General features: G+C 48.1%; 1 protein-coding gene across 2 annotated transcripts in view; it reads left to right on the top strand.

Annotated features, from left to right (window-relative positions):
* Positions 1 to 19,152, top strand: part of GNAO1 (G protein subunit alpha o1) — a 139,905-nt gene extending 120,753 nt beyond the window's left edge. The window contains exons 7-8 of one of the 2 annotated variants that reach the window (XM_021535225.2): positions 2,285 to 2,438; positions 6,333 to 12,592. In XM_021535225.2, the coding sequence (XP_021390900.1) occupies positions 2,285 to 2,438; positions 6,333 to 6,520 (342 nt within the window). In that variant the 3' untranslated portion in view covers positions 6,521 to 12,592. Of the gene's footprint in view, positions 1 to 2,284; positions 2,439 to 6,332; positions 12,593 to 15,360; positions 15,515 to 17,196 lie in introns of those variants that run through there. The other variant, XM_021535224.3, reaches the window with a different exon arrangement.
* The last annotated feature ends 336 nt before the right edge of the window (positions 19,153 to 19,488 follow it).

A 19,488-nucleotide genomic window follows, 5' to 3' on the forward strand; every position in this document is an offset into this window, starting at 1 on the left:
TAGACAAACTTGATGTCACCCGTGGTGCTCCCCATGCCGTGAAGAGCAGTTCCACCCTTCTGCTCTCCACCAGGGCTGTGCCGTGGCACAAGGTTGCCCAGGTGGCTGATGGCTGCTGCAGATGAGCTGTGGGCTTAGCCCACAAGCAGCATTCATGTGTTTCTCCACACTTTTAGTTTAAATCAGCAAGGATGATAAAAATGTCATTTAAAATGTTCTGTGAAGGACCTTGCTTAAAAAAATGGTTAATTGTATTTGCTTTCTGTTCACCTGACCACCTTCCACTTCATTCTCTCCTCCCAAAGGCTTTGGGTATCCAAGGATCTCTTGCACAAAACCTTTGTACCAGGTTTCTATGTATGTGGTTACAATTTTGGCACCACAAGTAGCAGAGGGGAGCGTTGCTTCAGGGGCTCCCACACCAAATGGGTTAGCAAAAAACAGCCCACAGGCACAGGATGATCCAGATAAGCAACGTGGTGCAACTGAGACCCAATGAGCAAATGCATTTTTATGTTTGTATGTGATGGCGTCGTCCCCGTGTGTCGATGGGGAAATGTGTGGTCATTCAAGACAGGGCACAGCAAATCACACGTGTCCTGTTTCACTCTGGGCTGGATCAGATGTTTCTTTCATCCATGGAGCTTCTTCTGTCTATATAAAACATTCAGTAGACACTAAAGCATATCAATGAAAAAGAATGTGTTAATCAGTGAGGTGCTGGGCTCAACTTTACGCCAGCACAGGTGTGAAATGGAGTGGGAGAGGGGTAAAGGCCCCTGGCTGTCTCATGTACCACTCCAATTCCCAAATCCAGGGCTGGGGGGAACAGAACATGCTGCACCCCCCCAAAAAACCCTCCAGTAAAAGGCCGTGCAGCCCTGTTCTCTCCAGTGTCTCTGTGGTGATGGCTGTAACTGGTTTCTTACACGCACTGGCGGGTTTGGGGAGTGCAGTCCCAAGGAGATCCCGCTGGAAAAGCCGAGGAGCCGGTCTGTACCATGCTTTGCCTTTGATAACCCCCTGACTCTTGGGTGTGCTTCATCCTCACCGCGCCTGCTCTCTGCACAACCCGGCTCCCGGCTGAGAGACGGCCACGCGACCGGCGTGCGCGCTCCGGCGTCGGCCTCGGCGCCAAACGTCGCCAGCCTCGGCACCTCCACAGCTTTTCCTCGGCCGTCTGACCTTATCTAGCCAAACAAAGGCCAAAAAATGAGCATTTGAGAGACCAACCAAATTTGGCAGGTATGAAGCTTCTCTTGAACCAAGAAAAAAAAAAAAAAGAAAAACCAAATTGGGAGTTGAAAGCAGCGGGGAACATGACACTTGGTAGACTTTGCCGTGAGCTCTTTCCACCACCATAAACCCATGTGGCAGACTTTGCAACTCTCTGGCTGGTCTGGTTTTTCCATTCCTCTTATCTCTCTCTTTTTCCATGTTCTTTTTTTGCATGACCTATAACCAAAAAGCTGACTTCACGCTGTGCGTACATTTGGATGTATGGCTCTTCTGCTAATCTTCTTCTAGAGGCATGAGCTAACACCTGTGATAGCTGCCTGACTTCTAGTCTGGTTGTTCTTAGATGTTCTTTGTTATGTTTTGCCTTTTTACACTATTTTCTCTTCCTTTTTCACTTTTTTCCTCTTTGTGAGACACGTTCTGTTGAGCCATCTTCCAAGAGAACTAAAACCAAAAAGTTTAAAAATTAAAAGTGCAACAACAACAGAAAACACTAAACAAAATAACAAAACTAGTCAAAGGTCACGGCAAGGTCATTTCCAAAATTATGTCACCTTGATGTCTGCTTCCAACTCTAGATTAATTCAAGGATCTACCAGTCCTTGGTTAATGTAACCAGCTGTGTGCCGCACACATTCGAGAAATTGGAAAAAACATTTTAGAAAAATATTAAAAACGTTTTAGAAAATCTGCATGAGCTACACAAACACATAAATCTGATCAAAGGGCAAATGTAATTCTCCATCCATGCATGGTGCATGATGATTTCTATGAGCTGGGATCCTGTAAATTAATGTTATGCAAAATCAAAACAGCTCTGTATTGTTAAATGCCCTTAAGTTACTAATTGTATGTCAAATGTAATAGGGATTGCATCTGTGTATGTATATGTTCAGCTGTATGTATACATAAATTTATTATGTATATTGTAGATTTTCTTTTTTGTTGCTTTCCTCCTTAATTTAGTTATTTTAGATTTCCCTACATGTTGAACATCCCTGGGTTGCTGGCTTTGGCCTGATGAGATCTTTCCTTTCTATTGCAGAACCGCATGCACGAATCTCTGAAGCTTTTTGACAGCATCTGCAACAACAAATGGTTCACAGATACATCTATCATCCTGTTTCTAAACAAGAAGGACATATTTGAGGAGAAAATTAAGAAATCTCCACTGAGTATCTGCTTTCCTGAGTACACAGGTAATGAGAAATGTGGCTGTACAGGAGTGCTTAGCAAAGGCACCACAGAGCTCTCCCCAGCCAAGGTGATGCTGTAGTATATCAAAGGCAATGAGGCTAAAGATGCAGAGCTAGAGCCCCATTGGCTTCACTACAGGTTTTATTTCAGTAAGTGCCAAAGGATCACCCCCACCATGGTCCAGTTAAAGCAGGAGAATTATTTGACCACCACCAGGATGGGCCACCACCATTGATTCGGGTGTGTGATCTGCACCTCACCGTGGCTTTGATGCCAAGCCAGCATCTGCAGGTGTGGGGCCACTGTGCACTCCCCAAACCCGTGTGCACTGGTTCCCTGTGTCACACAGGATCATGAACCTTCTTGCAGGTCTCTCAGGAAGGTGCAGTGAGTGTAGCCATTATAAATGGATGAGAGGAGACCAACACACGGGGTTTGTCAGGCTGTTCTCAGCTGGAGTACAGCTTTGTTCTTTCATTCCCAACCATGTTCTCTTATGGCCACAGCAAGAATTCCTCTGCAGTTCCTGGCCACTTTCTCCACTTCCAGGCACTGCAGGGCTGTAGAATCATCATGATCCTGGAAACATTCATGTCCAGGCTGGATAGGACTCTCAGCAACCTGACAACCTTGGTTGAAGATGTTCCTGCCCAATGCAGGGGGGTTAGATTAGATGATCTTTAAAGATCCTTTCCAACCCAAACCATTCTATGATTCCATAGCTCTCCAGTATGCAGACAGGAGGTCTCACAGCTTGGCTGCTTCAGCTCAAGCAATACATTTTCATCACATCAGCTGAAGAGCTACAGTTTTGTTTGTAGGTGTGCCTACATCAAGCATCTGGACATGAAAATGCTTCCAGTTAAATGCAGGTAGAAAACAAGGTGTTTCATATTTGCCCACACCTCTTAACCAACAGTGCAGACAGAGGAGAGCCACAGTGAGCAATGCCCTGAGCTTGGCTGGGGAGAAGGAGGCCTTGGTGATCCTGGTGGAGCTGAGAGCAGGAGCTCTGGGATGGGCAGTGTGCAAGAAGCCCCAGCTCCTGCTGCCTGCCTGCATCTGACCTGCTAATGATGGGAATACATCACCCATGCAAAGGCTGCAGCTGCACCCCCTGCTTCCCTCTGCATCTCTCCAGCTTCCACAAACCCTCATTACCATTCCGAGATGGCACAAAAATAAACTTTTATCGGCATGAATTATTTAAACTCACCAGAGACATCCAGATGAATCAAGCTGACAGACAGAGAAGCCAATCTCTTTGTCAGGAAACACAGTTGTGAACCAGGAACACCAGGAGTGTCACAGTTCTGGGCAGGCCAACAAATTATTAACCAGAGCTTCTTATCTCTGAGCACTTGATTTTTCACTGTGAATAGACAAAAGTGATCCCTCATTGCTGCTTTGGGCTAAATGGTCTGTGGCCATGGAGCTGAACAACTCCAGCTGAATTCAGAACATCTGCAGGCTTCCTTTCCAGGGAAGATTTTGGTGTTTGTCACTACCAGCACATTTCAGCGTCTCATCATCTGCTTGGTCCAGACAGAACCAACATATTCCAAACATATTTGTCAGAAAAGATCTAATCATGGAAATTTCAGTCTTTACAGCTGAGCTCACAATAATGCCTACCCCAAATTTTCCTGGTTGCAAATTAGATTGCTGCTTTTGGATGGCTTGTAGAGCAGCTCATCACCATCTCTTTATAGCAGTGCTTGTCTATACTGGATGGTTTCTGTCATGTCCTCTTCCCTTCCCTTTTCTCAGTGAAGCAAACCTTCATCTCTCTCTCCTTCCTGATCACATTTTGTGCACCTGGTTTTGTAGATCTTCACTGCTGTCTCCCGGAAACCTCAGTCTGAAATAACATTCTCACAGAACCCCTGATGTCAGAGAGACCAGAACAAGAAGGAATGTCATTTTATATATTCCTTCCCAAGCTATCCCAGCCTAGGAGGGAAGTTCAGTGGGAGAGGCAGACATTCATACACATGGAGCTTAGCTCTTGTGTAAAAGACAAACAGAGCTCCTCTTTCTGGAGCACTTCAGCCACAGTGAACCAAACCAATCTTCCCCAAGTCTCAGGGGACCCTCAAAGTTGCTCTAAATTCCTTCAGGATGCTTTGGAAGCTGGGAGTTCTCACAGTGCCAGCTGAAAGTCCTTTTACTGATCCAGCAGGGATCTGAGGTAAGGTGTTCAGCAATGCTGTTACGAGTTAGCTGTGCTAACATTGAGCCCAGGCTTTAGACCCAAGCACACACTTCAGTCTGCTTGCCCCTGCTTTGCTGGCCACAGCCCACAGGATGAAACTCTCATGGCCTCATGAAAAAGCAACATTATTAGAATGTTGCCCTGGAGTTAAAAAGAATTATTTGATAAAAGCCTATAAACTGAACAAGCAGACTTTCAACATCACAAGTAGGTTCCACAAAATGCTTTTAATGAAATGAAATTTCTGATGTCCATTAGTTCTGCTGACAGGGAATTATTAGAAGACTGCATCCACAAATTTGCCTGCTGTTTTCTGGAGCACTATTTCCATCCCCTTAATTCACCCATGCTTTTAACTAATCCTCAATACTTAGTAAAGCAGCAGCAGAATCCACAGCTTGATTTAAACCAAGCTAGCATTAGTGTTTCCCTGCTCTCCTAGACAGAATCAAGCATCTAAATCCTCATGTGTTTGAACAACCAACTTCCTGTTGATAAAATAACCTCCTGATTGTGCTCAGCATGTGGAACTGATTCTTTACACAGCTCTCCATGCAAAAATCTGCTTCCAGAAAAAACTTTGCTCCTCTTATGCCACACTTATTCTCAAGTCCTATGGTCTTCATGAATTTGTGCCTTCCACTAGCAGTGCATGTGTGTGCAAGTGGGATTTCCACAGCAGCTGCCTTCCACCACAGCACATCTCCAGCCCCAGAAAGCTTGTCTCTAGCAAATAACAGCATTTCCCATCAGTAAAGCATCATGGAGCAAAAGGGACCAAAAAGCAGTAGCATTTTTATTGTTCTGGAGTCTTTTGGGGGTCAGACAGGCCTGGCAGTGCTGGGAGCTGCACTCCAGGCCAGCCAGAGCCTTCCTCAGCCTTAAGGAGGTGCCCAAAAAGAGCCATGTGTGTGAGCAGGGTCAGAGCTGGCCAGAGGAGAAAGGATCTACTAATTTGCATGACTCTTTCTAAACTTTTTTTTTTAACACAAAATGTGAGGCTTAATCAGGTTTGGTGCAGATATCTCTATCTATCAAAACAAGAAACTCCTCACAGTGTGATTTTAGTCTTGGCTGCAGCAGAGAGTACTGCAATCCTAATTCCTAAAAAAAGGGACATTGTGTATCAGTCTTTTTATTGGGTTTTGGGGTTTTTTTTTGAAACAAGCCCATTTTGCTCTGTAACAGGATGGATCTTTTCATGTCCCTTTCTCTTAATGATTTAGGGAAAGGAGGGCATAGCTACCAATACTGCCCTCAATTCATGTTAACTCTTCCATCAAAAACTGAAGTTTTAATAAAAAAATAAAAAAAAAAAAAAGGAGAAAAGCTAAGCCTATTCCCTAGGTCAAGCACTTACTGCATTTCTTCTCTTTTTTGTCACCATGATGTGGAATCTCTTCCATCATAGCCTGTTTAACACTCACCTCCCTCATCTATTTCAAATCTATAAACAGCAACTCAGAATAAAAATACAGCTGAGCTGACAGTCAGGGAGCATCTCCTGCCTGGCAGCAATCCTGGCTGGTAGCGGTGCCCATCCCTGAGAAGGAGAGAGGGCACCTGGGCTGCAGCAGCCCCGCACAAGCTCCCCACATCCCCCAGGGGGGTGTTTGCAGGCGTTCCAGGCCACGGGGTTGCTTTAACCCGCTGTTTTTCCTCTCCCCTGGCTCTCCTGCAGGCCCCAACGCTTTCACGGAGGCGGTGGCGTACATCCAGACTCAGTACGAGAGCAAGAACAAGTCGGCCAACAAGGAGATCTACACTCACATCACCTGCGCCACCGACACCAACAACATCCAGTTCGTCTTCGACGCTGTCACGGATGTCATCATCGCCAACAACCTGCGGGGCTGCGGACTCTACTAAAGCTCCCTCCTCCCTCCTCTCCCGGCACCCGCCCGGAGAATCCTCCGCTCCCGCGGACAGGTCCTCCCTTCCCTTGTTTTTTCCTCCTCAGAAGATGACAAGGATGAAATACATAATTCCCTCCTGCTGTCCCAGAAAAACTCTGCCGCAAGTTCTGCTTTCCCCAGAACCATTTTATTTTATTTTGGTCCATTTTTGGTTCATTCCCTTGCTGCCCCGTTCTACTCCTCCGTTCTAATTCACAGTGTTGTGCAGGGAGCTAACGCATTTCCCACGAAGTGCATTTCAACTGCCAAAAGACAAAAATACTTCAGTTTTAAAGAGAGAAAAAAATCAAAGCCTTAAAATACTGGTCAGGAACAGTGTAGTTTGGAACCAAAACTTTTATTTTGCCTTGAAAATTAAGGGATATTGTTCATTCTCCTGGTTATTTGCCTTTTATAAAAAACACTATTCCTTTGGCAAGTGCTAAATATAACCTGATCATTTTGAGGGTACCTTACAGCTCCAGTTCTGACCCCAAAGCTGGAGGTTTGGTGTTGAATGCAGCCACCATAGCTTGGATTTGTACAGTCTCCTTTTTCCAGACAGCTATTTGAACAAGTAAAACAGCCATATCAAGTTCTGCTGGTGTCTGAATAACAGGGACACAGTAACAAAGCCTACTAAGCCTTGTCTAAAAGCATCCATTACTGGTAGCAGTTTTACCTCAAGTTTTTCAAAATTAATGATAAAACCTATCTAGTGGTTGCTGTAACCCATTTCTGAGGCACTTCCATGGAGGCCATGGAGGCACTGGGCTGGGACCCCTGGAGTGCAGGCAGTGAAAATGCCCTGGGAATGGTGTCCTGATGGACACTCCACACTCAGTGGCATCCTGACAAGGAATCCAGCTTGGGGACCTTTCCCACAGCACCTCCCAGCCTTAGTGATTCAGCAGAGCTGATGCTCCTGCAAACACTCAGCATCACTTTCTAAACTTCAGCCTTGAAATGCTGGGTAGCACAAAAACGTTCAGCCCTGGCTTCTTGTAGGCAGAGTCTGATCTTCAAGTGCCTGAGATGGGGAAAGGTGCTTTGGGAAACCTCCCTGTGCTTGGGCAGCAGAGAAGTGTGCAAGAACCTCATGGTCCTTCACTGCCCCTTGGGCATCTAAACCCCTTGAGAAGCCCAGCCTTGTGCTCTGAGCCTCCGTGGCTGAGCACAAGCCAGTGGCTTTCCTGTGTCACCTCCTGCCTGGGCATCCCAGAGACACAGCTCCAGGGCTGTTGTCCCCAGCCAGGACATCTCTTTACCAGTACTGAGATGGATGGTTAACAGAGGCAAAGGAGAGCTCAGGGAGCTGATTTGAGTCAAGTGATGGAGTAGGAAGGAAAAGTGTAAGGAAAGGAAGAAAGAAGGGCAGAGGAGAGGAGTGGGAAGGGCGAGGGTAGCACCCAGCACAGCAAATCTGAGAGCTCAAAGAGGACAAATGCATGTGGGCTGAGGTACTTGTGGCCACCACCAAGACCTCTGGATGCTGCTGAGTCAAAGGCAGAAGGGAATGTGAGAGGTGGGGTGTCACCTCTGAGGACATGGAGGGATTTCTTAAAAGTCCACCCCAAAAGCTTGTTTGTTGTCTGCGTGAGACAAGCACCTCTGAGGTCCCACTCAGGGCCCACCTCACCTGGGAGCAGGTGAGTAATGTTGATCCCTGCCTCTTCTCTGCCTCCCTTAGAAGTCAATTATCTTGAAAAACATGAATCTTTGCAGGCTGGCCAAAAGTTCAACTGTCCTTCCTTGGGAGCCTGACCTAGGAGTGGCTCCCAGGTCTCAGGAAGTCTCTTCAGGGCTGTGGTTGAGAGGGACAATATCTCTTCTCACTGTGCCCATTGAGGAGATGGTGTGAGAGCAGCCCAGAGCAGCACAGCCCAAAGGGAAGGGGCCAGGTCAGCATTCAGGAGACAGTGACAGGAGCACATAGGGTGGCACAGGAGGGAGAGGAGTGTGGGAGAAGCTTAGGGAATGTTTTGGGAAGCAAGCTGCAGAAGGGAGATGAGGCAGATGGAGACAGCAGGAAAGATGGGAAGAGAAGGGCATCTGGGAGCCAGAGGAGAGTCCCCATCAGGGACTGTGCTCTGCCATGACAGTATTTGTGGGACATTTGTGCAAACCCCCAGCTAGGGATGTGAGCACCCTGAGGCAAACAGAGGAAAACGAGGTGTCTGTCACCCATCCAACCAGCTACAGCCCAGCATGGCTGGTAACTGTCAGTAACCCCTAGAGAGCATTAAATGATGCATTTACTATTGTGCAGCAAGGACCTGCTGCTGCTCTGCTGGGCACTAACAGCAATAACACAACTCTCTGCCTCCCCTGCTCTGGCACAAGCCAGCACCCACCTTTCTCTTCACCATCTCAGCCTTAAAATGCCTCCAATGACATCAGCTCCTGCAAAGAGCTGGCCAGCAAAACCAGGAGCCCCTCTCTGCTCCTCATGCCACAGCCTCCCCACATCTGTCTGAGCCCCAGCAGTAACACCCGGCATCCACGTGGGTGTTGTGTCAAGCCCAGGGCAAGAAAAACACACTTTGGTTACATTTGGTATGTCACCTGTGTAACCACTGGGCCCAGAGTGATGATGGCTGGTGCTGACAGGAATGCAGGTCTTTTATTAAGCTCTATAAGAAGAGTTTGATCAGAAGCACTGGAGTTTTGGAGATGTTCTGTTCCCACCCCTTGCTGTAAATAATGTTTTATCCAAGCAAATAAGTAACAGAAGCTGTTCCCAGGGAAGGCAACACCACACCAAGGCTTTGTGAGCTCCCAGCATAAAGCACACAGGAATATTTTGGTAAAGACAATTTAAATTAACTCCACACTCTGCCTCATGCAGTTGAGCTGGCTCAGTGTGCTTTTACCGCTCTCCAGGCTGGATTCAGGTAACCCATTCCCAGCTTTGCCAGCTGGGAGGTCCAAGCCCCCTCTGCAGCTCCAGCAGGTCCCTGGCACATTGATGACCATCAACAGCTGGTGCCCCATGGGGAGAAAAGGGAGAAAAAGCAGAGGAAATGTTGCCACAAAGAGCCTCTTCTTTCATTTTCTTTGGCATATTGTGCGTCTAAAGCTTCATCTCAGCTGCTGCTGCTGACATTCCCTCCCTCACACGAGTGTCATGAGGATGCACTGACAAATGCTGGAAGCAGCCTTGGGAAGATGAAATGCTTCCAGTGTTAAACACTGCTATTTCTCCTGCTTGATGGCCGTGTATAGATTTGTGTCTGCAGAGCTCCTGCCAAATCATTACTCAGTGTTGGCTTCTGCACCCTCCAAAGCCCTTCCTGACAGATGTGCCTTCTGCAGGCAATCTTCTGCCCCATGCTTTTTATAGACACCAGCAATTCTTGCAGCAGTTGCCCAAAAAGTACCTCGAAATACATCTCCTGCTTTGAAAAGCCTTTTCTTAACAGCCCCTTGTGCTTTGCAATTGCCGTGCTCTGAATCCAGATCCTTGGAGAGCCAGAGCCGTGTTTCGTTTGCAGTCTCCACATAGCAGGGGTGTTGCAACTGGTACAGCTGCATCAGAAATCCTACCAGGGCATGAAGGATAGATTTTAAAAGCACAAGATGGAAACAGCTATGTATACACCCTGCTGTCCTTCAAAGCTAATGTGGGAATTTGCAAAAAAAAAAAAAAAAAAAGTCCTTTGTGGGATGCAGAATGTTTTTAACAACTCAGATCTCTGTTCCAGCAGCAGAAGCATCCAAGGGGTGTCAGCACTGAAAGTAGCATTAGCAACTCACGATGAGCTTCAGACAGCAGCAAAAAGAAAGAAGGAAGCTCCCTGTTGGCTTGCTCCATAGTCAATGAGAGGGTCAGTTCTGGAGCCATGAGACCACAAAAATGCAAATAGCTTCTTTATTTAAGCAACAATTTCAATGAAACGGAGAAACCCATACAAGAAAAGCCTTGCAGCACTGCTGGGCTGAGCTGCAGAGCTCCTTGGGAGGATGCAGTAGCTGGGCTGGTTGGGAGAAGGAGCAGTAGCTCTGAGAAAGCACACACTAAAACACAGTGCCAGACTGCCAAAGGCAGTTTTTAATCTTGCATGTAGAAGATGCACACAGTCTGGTTTTCACGGGGCCGGAGGAGCCCGGCGGAGCAGCAGGACCGCGGGAGCGCTTGGCACCATCTGGCCCTGCCGCCCGCGGGCGCCGAGCGTCCCCCTGCCCTGCCCTCCCGCGGGCCTGGATGGTCACACTCCCACTGCCTGACCACCAGCACTTCCAGCTACATCTCTCTCAGGAGTTTCATACCAGAATTAGCTTCCTGCCTTCAGCCAGCTTTCCTGGATGGCCAGCCAGCCTGTCCCTCCTTGGAGGGGAGAGCGGCCTCAGGAGGAGCCTGCCGTGCCTCTATCGATGTGATTTTGTTTCACAGGACACTAAAAGTATTAATGAGGCGGTCTTTAATGTATATTAAAACATATCTGGTGGGTCTAATCTATCCTGGCATGAGCCCAGTGCTTGCCTGCAAGGGAACAGACCTTGTTCTCAGTACAGGAGTGCAATCTCCAAGAGGTCAGGATGTGACATAGAAGATGTCCTTTTGCCAGAAGGTCCCCATGTGCCCAGCCTCACTGTGAAGCTCAACAAGGCAGACATCGCCCCTGAGGGATTTGCAGTCAGTGCTGGGAAAGGGACCAACTCTGCACTGTTAGTTTGTGTGACATGTCCCAAGCTTTTTGTGGTCACAAAGTCTCCTGGAGCCAGGGAGAGTTGCTGAGTTCCTGGAAGAAGGCTGAACATCTGTCAAGTCAATTAGAGAAGCTTAGTTCCAGTGTGTTTGGGTGTTTCCATGGTTTGTCTTCAGGCTTACCACCAAAAACTCCACAACCATTTTCAACAAGACTAAAACACTCATTAGTGATCTGACGCTGGACATGTCAAGGTCAGTTTTAGAAAGAGTGTTACTGAGCATCCCCCTGGGCACCCAGACCCATCACTAACTTCCATCCCCAGTACACCCATGAGAAAGCAGAGGTGTGGTCCAAGTGGCACAAAATTGCAGACCACGGTCTTGCCTCACCTCCCTGCAGGAGAGAGCAGGCAAACAGACCCCGAGGCTGCCTGAGACTTGAGGGTACCGAGTCATTTCTGAGCTCCAGCACTGACACGAGGTAATTGATGCTGACAGATATAGGTACGTGACCTATATATTTATACTGAGAATGTGGCTATGGGAAGGGACTTTGCACAGAACCACTCATGCCCCAAAAAGCAGCCTGTGAGATCTTTATTTGTGTGCAAACACAAGCAAGTGCAGCCCTTAAACACCAATGCCTTAGTGAGAGGAGGACCAAAGCCTCCAGCTGGCATCCTGCAGGCAGAGGGAAAGGGAGCTGGATTCAAGAAGCAGCCCATTCTCCCCAGGAGGGCAGCTCTGTTCATGGACACTGGGTGCAGTAGGAAGACCAGGAGAAGAGGTAGAGGGGCTGGGAGCTGGCTGGATGCTCACTACCCCAGGCCCTCTTCCACCCAGTGGCTTGGAAATTAAGACCCAGTCCTGACTGTCATGCAGGCAAGCAGCTCCAGAGCTAAAGCCACTGCTCCAGCTGGTGAGAAGAGATCATGGCAGGTAAAACCATTTCCAGCAGTGCCTGAGTCTCACCAGCTTTTCCAGTGCTGGACCAACCTGGTGATGCTGGGCAAGCAAATAGGATTGTTTAAGCACCAGCCATGGCCCTGTTAATTAGCCCAGTCCCTAATTTGTGCTCCTCAGCCCTATTCCCCCACCTCCTTTTTCCCACTTCAGCTCGACAAGGGAAGAGTGACCATCACCCTGCCTCTGGGCTCCCGCTCCCCATCACATTTCCCAGAGGATCGCCGGAGGCCGTCACCGTTTTCCTTTTGCTGGTTTCCACTGAATCATTTCTCCTGCATGTTTGATGGCCCAAACTGTATTAACTGTAATTTTGTACGAAGAGTGACTGTCCATTGGTTTAATAGAGCATTAGTTATTGTAATAATTTATTGGCTGTTGGTAATGTATTTATTAGTTACAAAATGTTAATAAAGTGCCAGCTCTTTTCTAGTGTGAGAGTGGTTTTATTGTGTCTCCCTTGAGCGCGTCCAGCTTCTCAAACTTGTTATTTAACCTTATGGCTGCTCCACAAACACTTGCACAACACACAGCACCAGCTGTCTGCCAGAGCCTCATCCACCTGGAAATAAAGGCTTTGAAAAGGGTATAACCAAAAGATACTTCATTTTATGTAAGTATTTGGCAGGAATTTTTTTCCTTTGCTCAGCAGAGGCAGCAGCAGGGCAGAGCATCCATGCTGCCCCACTGTTTCCTCCACCACAGCAGTTACAAATCCTTCACAAGTCACAAGCTTTGCTTTTCCACTGTCTCTTCGTGTGAGCACAGAATCAGAAGACCCACTGCTGGTTCAACTCAGTAAATGGTGTTTTCTCCTCCTTCCAGTAGCACAAAACAAGGAGTATCCCTCCCTCCGTTTAAAACAATGTTTGAGCCAGTTCGTTCTTTTATATTTAAACTATTCCATTATTTGTGGCATAATACAGAAGTAAGGAACTTGAAGAAACCACGGGAAAAATTTCTATAAACCTCAGCAAAGGAAAATGAACCATTGCTCCTGCTGACTTCACCAACTTCCAGTGATGTGGCTTCAACTGGACCCATCCTCAGACAGGAATTCCCACATGGCCCATCCTACGAATCAGACACAACTACAGGCCAGCCTTGAGAAAAGAAAACGGCTGAGAGGGAAAGGATTTTGCTTTGTATATTGATACTGGGGATTTTTAGAACTTTCTCCAGGACACCATCCTGCTCAGATTTTGCCTGGGTGTTCAGAACCATGAAATCATCAGGGTTATTCTGCCTGAATGGGAATTCTCATTTCCATGGGTAGAAGCTTTATTTCAGTTGCTCTTCCACCAACACGATCACTTCTTTATTTAAATATAATAAATGTATAGGACAACACTAGAGATGAACAAGGAAAAGCCCATCCTGATACTCTCCATGAAAATCTCAAGACCCAGCAATTTTGCAACAACTACAAGTCAAGAAGAACCACATCCTTTGGTGGCAGCTTCTGTTTTCCCTATGAATAAAGCCCTTTTTTTATTTCAAGATAAGGATCAAATTGAAGTCCCAAGGCTTTGGAAAGCGCCTGCTTGGCATCCCCAGCTACTCTTTGTCAAGGAACCGACAGTGCAATCGCGAAGCCTTTCAAGATGAAATCAGACAGCTGCTAAATTTTGCATGCAAAAGCTACCGTTGAAGTGGAGCTAATAAAATGACTCACTAATAAAACATTCATGGAAAACTCCGAAATGTGTAATTGGGTCATCATTTCATTAGCAAACACGTGTGTTCTCACAAATCTGCGGTGAGTCCAGAGCCCCCTTTGCTGATCCTCCAAAAAAAGGGGCTGTGGGGGGACGCTGTGGGGGGGTGTTTACTGCAGGAGGGATCCCCACCCACTGCAGAGCCTTTCCATGAGATTTCCACGAGGCTTTTGTGAGCAGCTGTGTCCCCACGAGAGCTTGAGGCAGTCGAGCCAGAACTGGGCTCAGCCCCCAGCAGGGGTTACAGGGAGGGGCAGCAACTCCAGACTTCACCAAGGGCTGGGTTTGCAGCAGAAGCTCTGCAAGTTCAAGTAGAAACGAGCCGGGTACAAACAAGGAAAGGGATGCAGGGACTTCTAAAATATCCCCCAAAGCTGTCAGAGGACCAGCAGGGAATGGCTTTCTGGTCATTCTAAGAGCAAGTTAATGATGGAGAAAGTGCTTGGGGGCTCTTGGAGGGGCAGATCTGTCCTGTCCAGTGGCACCTTCACACCATCAGTCAGTGCATGCACCTGCATGGGACCACCCTGCTCTGTGGGGCCCTGTGGCAGCCACGCAGCACAGGACAACCTCACCTCACCTCCTCCTGCTCTGCTGTCTGCTCTCCACTTCTTAAGAAACTTTGGTAGCATAGAGGAAAGATGACTGTTTATGGGTTTTGTCCACATGTAAATGGAAAAAAAAAAAGGAAAAAAAACCCAACAAAACTACAACTTTTATAAATTTATCCTTATGCTCCTAACAAAGTGTTTACAAGCTTAAAGTCTACTTAAAGCATCCTGCAAGCCCAGAACTCTTAGGAGAGCTGGGAAGTGGAGGCACCTGTACTTTTTACCACTATGCAGGTTACCTGCTTGGGCCACCCAGCCACCACAGGTATTTTCAAAGCTGACCTGAAGATTTTTCCAGGGACAGGACCTGCCCCAACTCTGGACATTACCTTGGCACTGGTCTCACTACAATGACACCACTCAGTGCCAAGTACCCTTCCAGGCAGGCCCATAGGGCCACCCTGGGATGGCCAAAGCCCCTTCCATCCCAGTCTCCATGTGTGTCCAAGCTGTTGGCTGATCTGTCTGAGCATCCTTTATTTGGGCCCTCCAAAGGATGCTTCAGGGGTACCCAATCCCTAAAGAGAGACAGGGCCCCTTCCCTATTCCTTTGGTGAGGCAGAGGAGGAGCAAATTACTTTTTTTTCCCTGCTCTTCCTTGAGGTTTCAAGTGTCTGCCCTGCTAGAGTGGCCCCACAGGGATGTGGGGGAGGATCAGCTGCAGCCCCACACCTGCCCTGGCCTCCAGCCCAAGAGGAGCACAATACCCCATTTCCTCCACCTTTGTAATAAGCTCGAATTTACCATGTCTTATTATAGAGATTTTTTTTTGCTTTCTAACCGTTTCAATTCACAAAAATGTTCTCCTCTCCTCTAACTCTGTCTTTGCCTTCCTCTCTCCCTTCTCCTCCCTCTGTGCTCCCCTTTGCAGAACCGCATGCACGAATCTCTCATGCTCTTCGACTCCATCTGTAACAACAAATTCTTCATCGATACCTCCATCATTCTCTTCCTCAACAAGAAAGACCTATTTGCTGAGAAGATCAAGAAGTCACCTCTGACCATCTGCTTCCCTGAGTACACAGGTAGGTCCTGGGGCTGACGCAGCACAGCCGCTGTGACGCCCACCCTGGGCCACCGGGGCCGGGGGACAGAGGGGACAGGGCGCCTTTGGGGGTGCAAAAGCGACTTCGTGAGCTGTGACGCAGCTCCAGCACCCACCCATGGGCTGGGGCTGTGTCCTGGGTGGGGCAGTTCTTGTGGCACAGGTGCCCAAGCAGCTGGTGGGACAGAGAGGGGGTCAAGACAAATGGAGAGGAGATGAAATGAGCCTGGGCACAGGGAGCTGTGGAAAGAAGACTTGGCAGGAGCTGAGTGGAACCACCACTGGAACCATCCTGTTTGCTGGTGGTTCCTGGGAATCTCCTGTGACAGGAGGAGCTAAAACTTATGGTCCTTCAGGCTGCATCCTCCCAGGAGTGCCTTCAAGCTGGGTGTGGCTGGGGGAGGAAAGAGCCCCTTTACAGCAGGAATCTGTGGAACCACAAGAGAATCATCCATTTTGTAGTGAAACCAACATGGCCTGGGGAAAAGGATAAATAACCAAGAAGATGGGCAAGAATAGATACTTTGGAATTCTCTAAGGGAAAGAAAAAAGTTTAAATTCAGACTCCAGCATCTCCTGCAGATACTGAGAGGTCTCTGAACTGTTCCACCCAGAGCACATCCGTGCTGGATGCCAAACCCTGGGGACAAGGATGTCCCCCAGCGAGATGGCACCCATTCCCCTGCAGCATAAGTACTCCAGCATTTCCACCAGAGGCATTCAGGCTTCTCCATCCCGAAGGCACCAGCACTTTCCTCACGGCCACCTGGCAGCACAAACCAGACCATCCCACATGCAGCTGTATGGCACAGCCAGGCTGCCCCATGGAGGGGCACAGCCCCGTGGCTCCGGCCCAGCCTCCCTCTCCTTCGGCCGCCCCCTGCATCAGGAACGAGGGGAACCAGCGAGCTGGGAAAGGAAAATAAATCTCCAGATAATAGCAGCTCTTGCAAAGGCGATTTCAGGGGCGTAACTCAGCTTTGTGGCTTCCCACAAGGGGCCAGCGCAGCCTCTCCCGCTGCCCTAAGCAGATTAATGCAATAATGCACATTTTTAGGCTCAAACATCTGGCGCCTCTCCAGCCCACCTCCCCAGAGCAAACCTCCCAGTCACGGAGCCAGCAGGCAACACGTGTGTCCCCACAGGCTCCTGGGGACAGTGCTGGGCTGAGACCCCCACCCAGCCCAGGCGGGGCACGCAGGGCTCAGCCCCACCAGGGGGGTACAGCCGGGTCCATGGGGGATCCTGGCGTGGCCACCAGCTCTCCTGGCCATCCCTCCCCCTGCCAGGCCGAGGGGTCACCAGGCCTTGCCCCAGGTGAGGAGCACTGTTGGGGTGCACCACGGGGACATCCCTCGGGCCCAGCCCGGCTGGGGGATCCTGCCCTTCCTGCGGGGAAAGGGGAGAGAGTGGGGAAACAACACCTGGGGAAGGAGGAGCCCTCCACAGGGCTTAGGTGTGATGAGTTTTCAGGGAAAACGGGGCAGAGGGGGAGCAGAGGGTAATGGGGGTGGAAAGGAGGGAGACGGGAGGAAAATGGACCCTGCTAAGGGGTGAAGAGGAGGGCGGGAGAACAGAAATAGTTTTGGCAGGTTCTGTCACAGTGCAAGCGCTCCGCAAGCAGCACGGGGCCCTCAGCCCTGACCCCCGCTCTGCCCGCAGGTCCCAACACCTACGAGGACGCGGCCGCCTACATCCAAGCACAATTCGAGAGCAAAAACCGCTCCCCCAACAAGGAGATTTACTGCCACATGACGTGTGCCACAGACACGAACAACATCCAGGTGGTTTTTGACGCCGTCACCGACATCATCATTGCCAACAACCTGCGGGGCTGCGGCTTGTACTGAGCCCCGCGGCGCACAGCGACTGCTTGGGTGGCGATCCCGGCGCCAGGAGAGAAAAGAAACATCAAAATAACAGGAAAAAAAAAAAAAAAACCCAAAGCAACCACACACAGACACACACACACACACACACACACACACACACACACGTGCGCGGGGAAAAGGAAAAAAAAAAAGAAAAAAGAAAAAAAAAAGAAACGAAAAAAACAGATTGAAGGAGAGAAAAAAAAATGTCATCATAATCATGCGAGTTGGTAAATAAAAAGGCATAAGGAAAAATTATATATATACGTATATATATATATAAAAAAATCCACACCCACCTATTTAGTTTGTTTTTTTGAACCACCTTCTCCCACCAGGCTCCTCCCTCCAGCCCCCAGTGTCCCAACCTGGGGGCACCCCATGGGCCGGGGGGCTCTGCCCGGCCCCACCGTCCCAACAACTCCCCCGGCACCAGGCAGGGAAAGGGGGCAAAGGGCAGCGCCCGGGGTCACTCTGGTTCTCCTCCCAGCAGTTATTTGACCATGGGCTGCTATTTTTAAATTATGATTATTATAATGCATTATTGTGGGTTGGCTTTTTAAAATTATAATTATTTTTATTTTCTTTTTCCAGCATGGGCACGGCCGGGCTCTCCCTGCCTGTCGCGGGCCCTGCTGCCACCTTCAGAAACAAAAAGATTTTTCTTTTATTTTTTTTTTTTAAAGAAGGAGGGAAAAAATTGAGAACTGCCCCCGACCACATGTACATGTCACAGCTGAAAAGGAAAACAACAAGCGGATCTTCTCCCGTTTCCCACCCTGACTGTTCAAGGGAAGGCTGCAGTGGGGGCATCCTCCGCCTGCTCCCTTCCCAGGGTTTCAGGGGGGTTAGGTCAGATTTTTTCAATTTCCACACCAATTCAGGCCAAAGCCCCCACCAGCCAGAGCCGGCAGGTTTTTTCCATTTTTTCCCTCCTGGTCTAACAGCTCCCTGCTCCCAGTCACTGCTCACTCTCCAGGTCCGTATCCAAAAGCACAGCTTGGCTCCCCCAACCACAGTCCCCCCTCATCCCTCCTTCAGGGCCGACCAGGGACATCAGGGAGGGCTATACAAATATATATATATATATTTTGTTTAATTTTATTTTTTGTTTAGAGTATTTTTTTGTTTTCGTTTTGTTATTATTTTTAACTCTTTCCGGTGAATGCTTTTTTGTGCTGCTTTTCTCTCCCCCTCTCCTGTCCCAGTCCTCTTTCCCTTTTAGTGAATGGTGTTTTCTCTCTCATGTGGGGATGTTTGTGCTGCAAAATAAGAAAAAAAGGGGAAAAAAAAAGCAAAAAAACTTTAAAAAGCAAACTTAAAAAAAGCAAGAATGAAAATAATTTAAAAATTTTAAAAAATACACACAAAACCACAAAAAATAATTAAAAAATAATAAAAAAACAACAAAAATCGAATGTAGTGTTTACATTGAAGCCACTGTTTTCATGACCAATCCCTCGTCATTTCTACTTTGATTAGTAACCAGACGTCTTCACAGTTTCACTTTTACGAGTTACCTTTGCTGAAGAAGAGCAGTCACACCTGTTCAAAAGAAAATTAATAAATAAAGAGGAAACTTAAAAAAAGATATTATATATATATATATATAAAAAGCGCCAGGTCTTTCTAAGCCTTTCTATTACCAATCAGTGAGGTTTCTGTGATATATTACACACTGCCAATCTCTTTCTCTGACTAATGGAAAAATTCATGTGTAGCTCAATAAAGAGAATGTTTGTCTGTACCCTGGGCTCTCCCTCCCACGCCTCCGCCTCCTTCTTTCCCCCACGCCTGCCTGCCTCCTTCCAAAGGGAGGAGGAAGAAATACCAAAAATCACATTTTGGGGGGTTTTGCTGCTAGCAGAGGGAGAAGGGAACTACAAATTAGTGTAAGTATAGAATGGGTGTAAATCTTAAGAATGCCATTCATGGAAGCTCTCTAGTGCTTCCAAAGCAAAGATCCCCCCCAAAAGATCCCCCAGGCAAGAAAAGATTTTTCTTTAGGGAATGCAAAGCTAATCACCCTGGTGAGTCCTTAATTTATGGCAACATCACAAATCCCACAATATTCAAGTTTTTC

Source organism: Lonchura striata, chromosome 13, assembly GCF_046129695.1.
Source record: "Lonchura striata isolate bLonStr1 chromosome 13, bLonStr1.mat, whole genome shotgun sequence".
Taxonomy (NCBI): domain Eukaryota; kingdom Metazoa; phylum Chordata; class Aves; order Passeriformes; family Estrildidae; genus Lonchura; species Lonchura striata.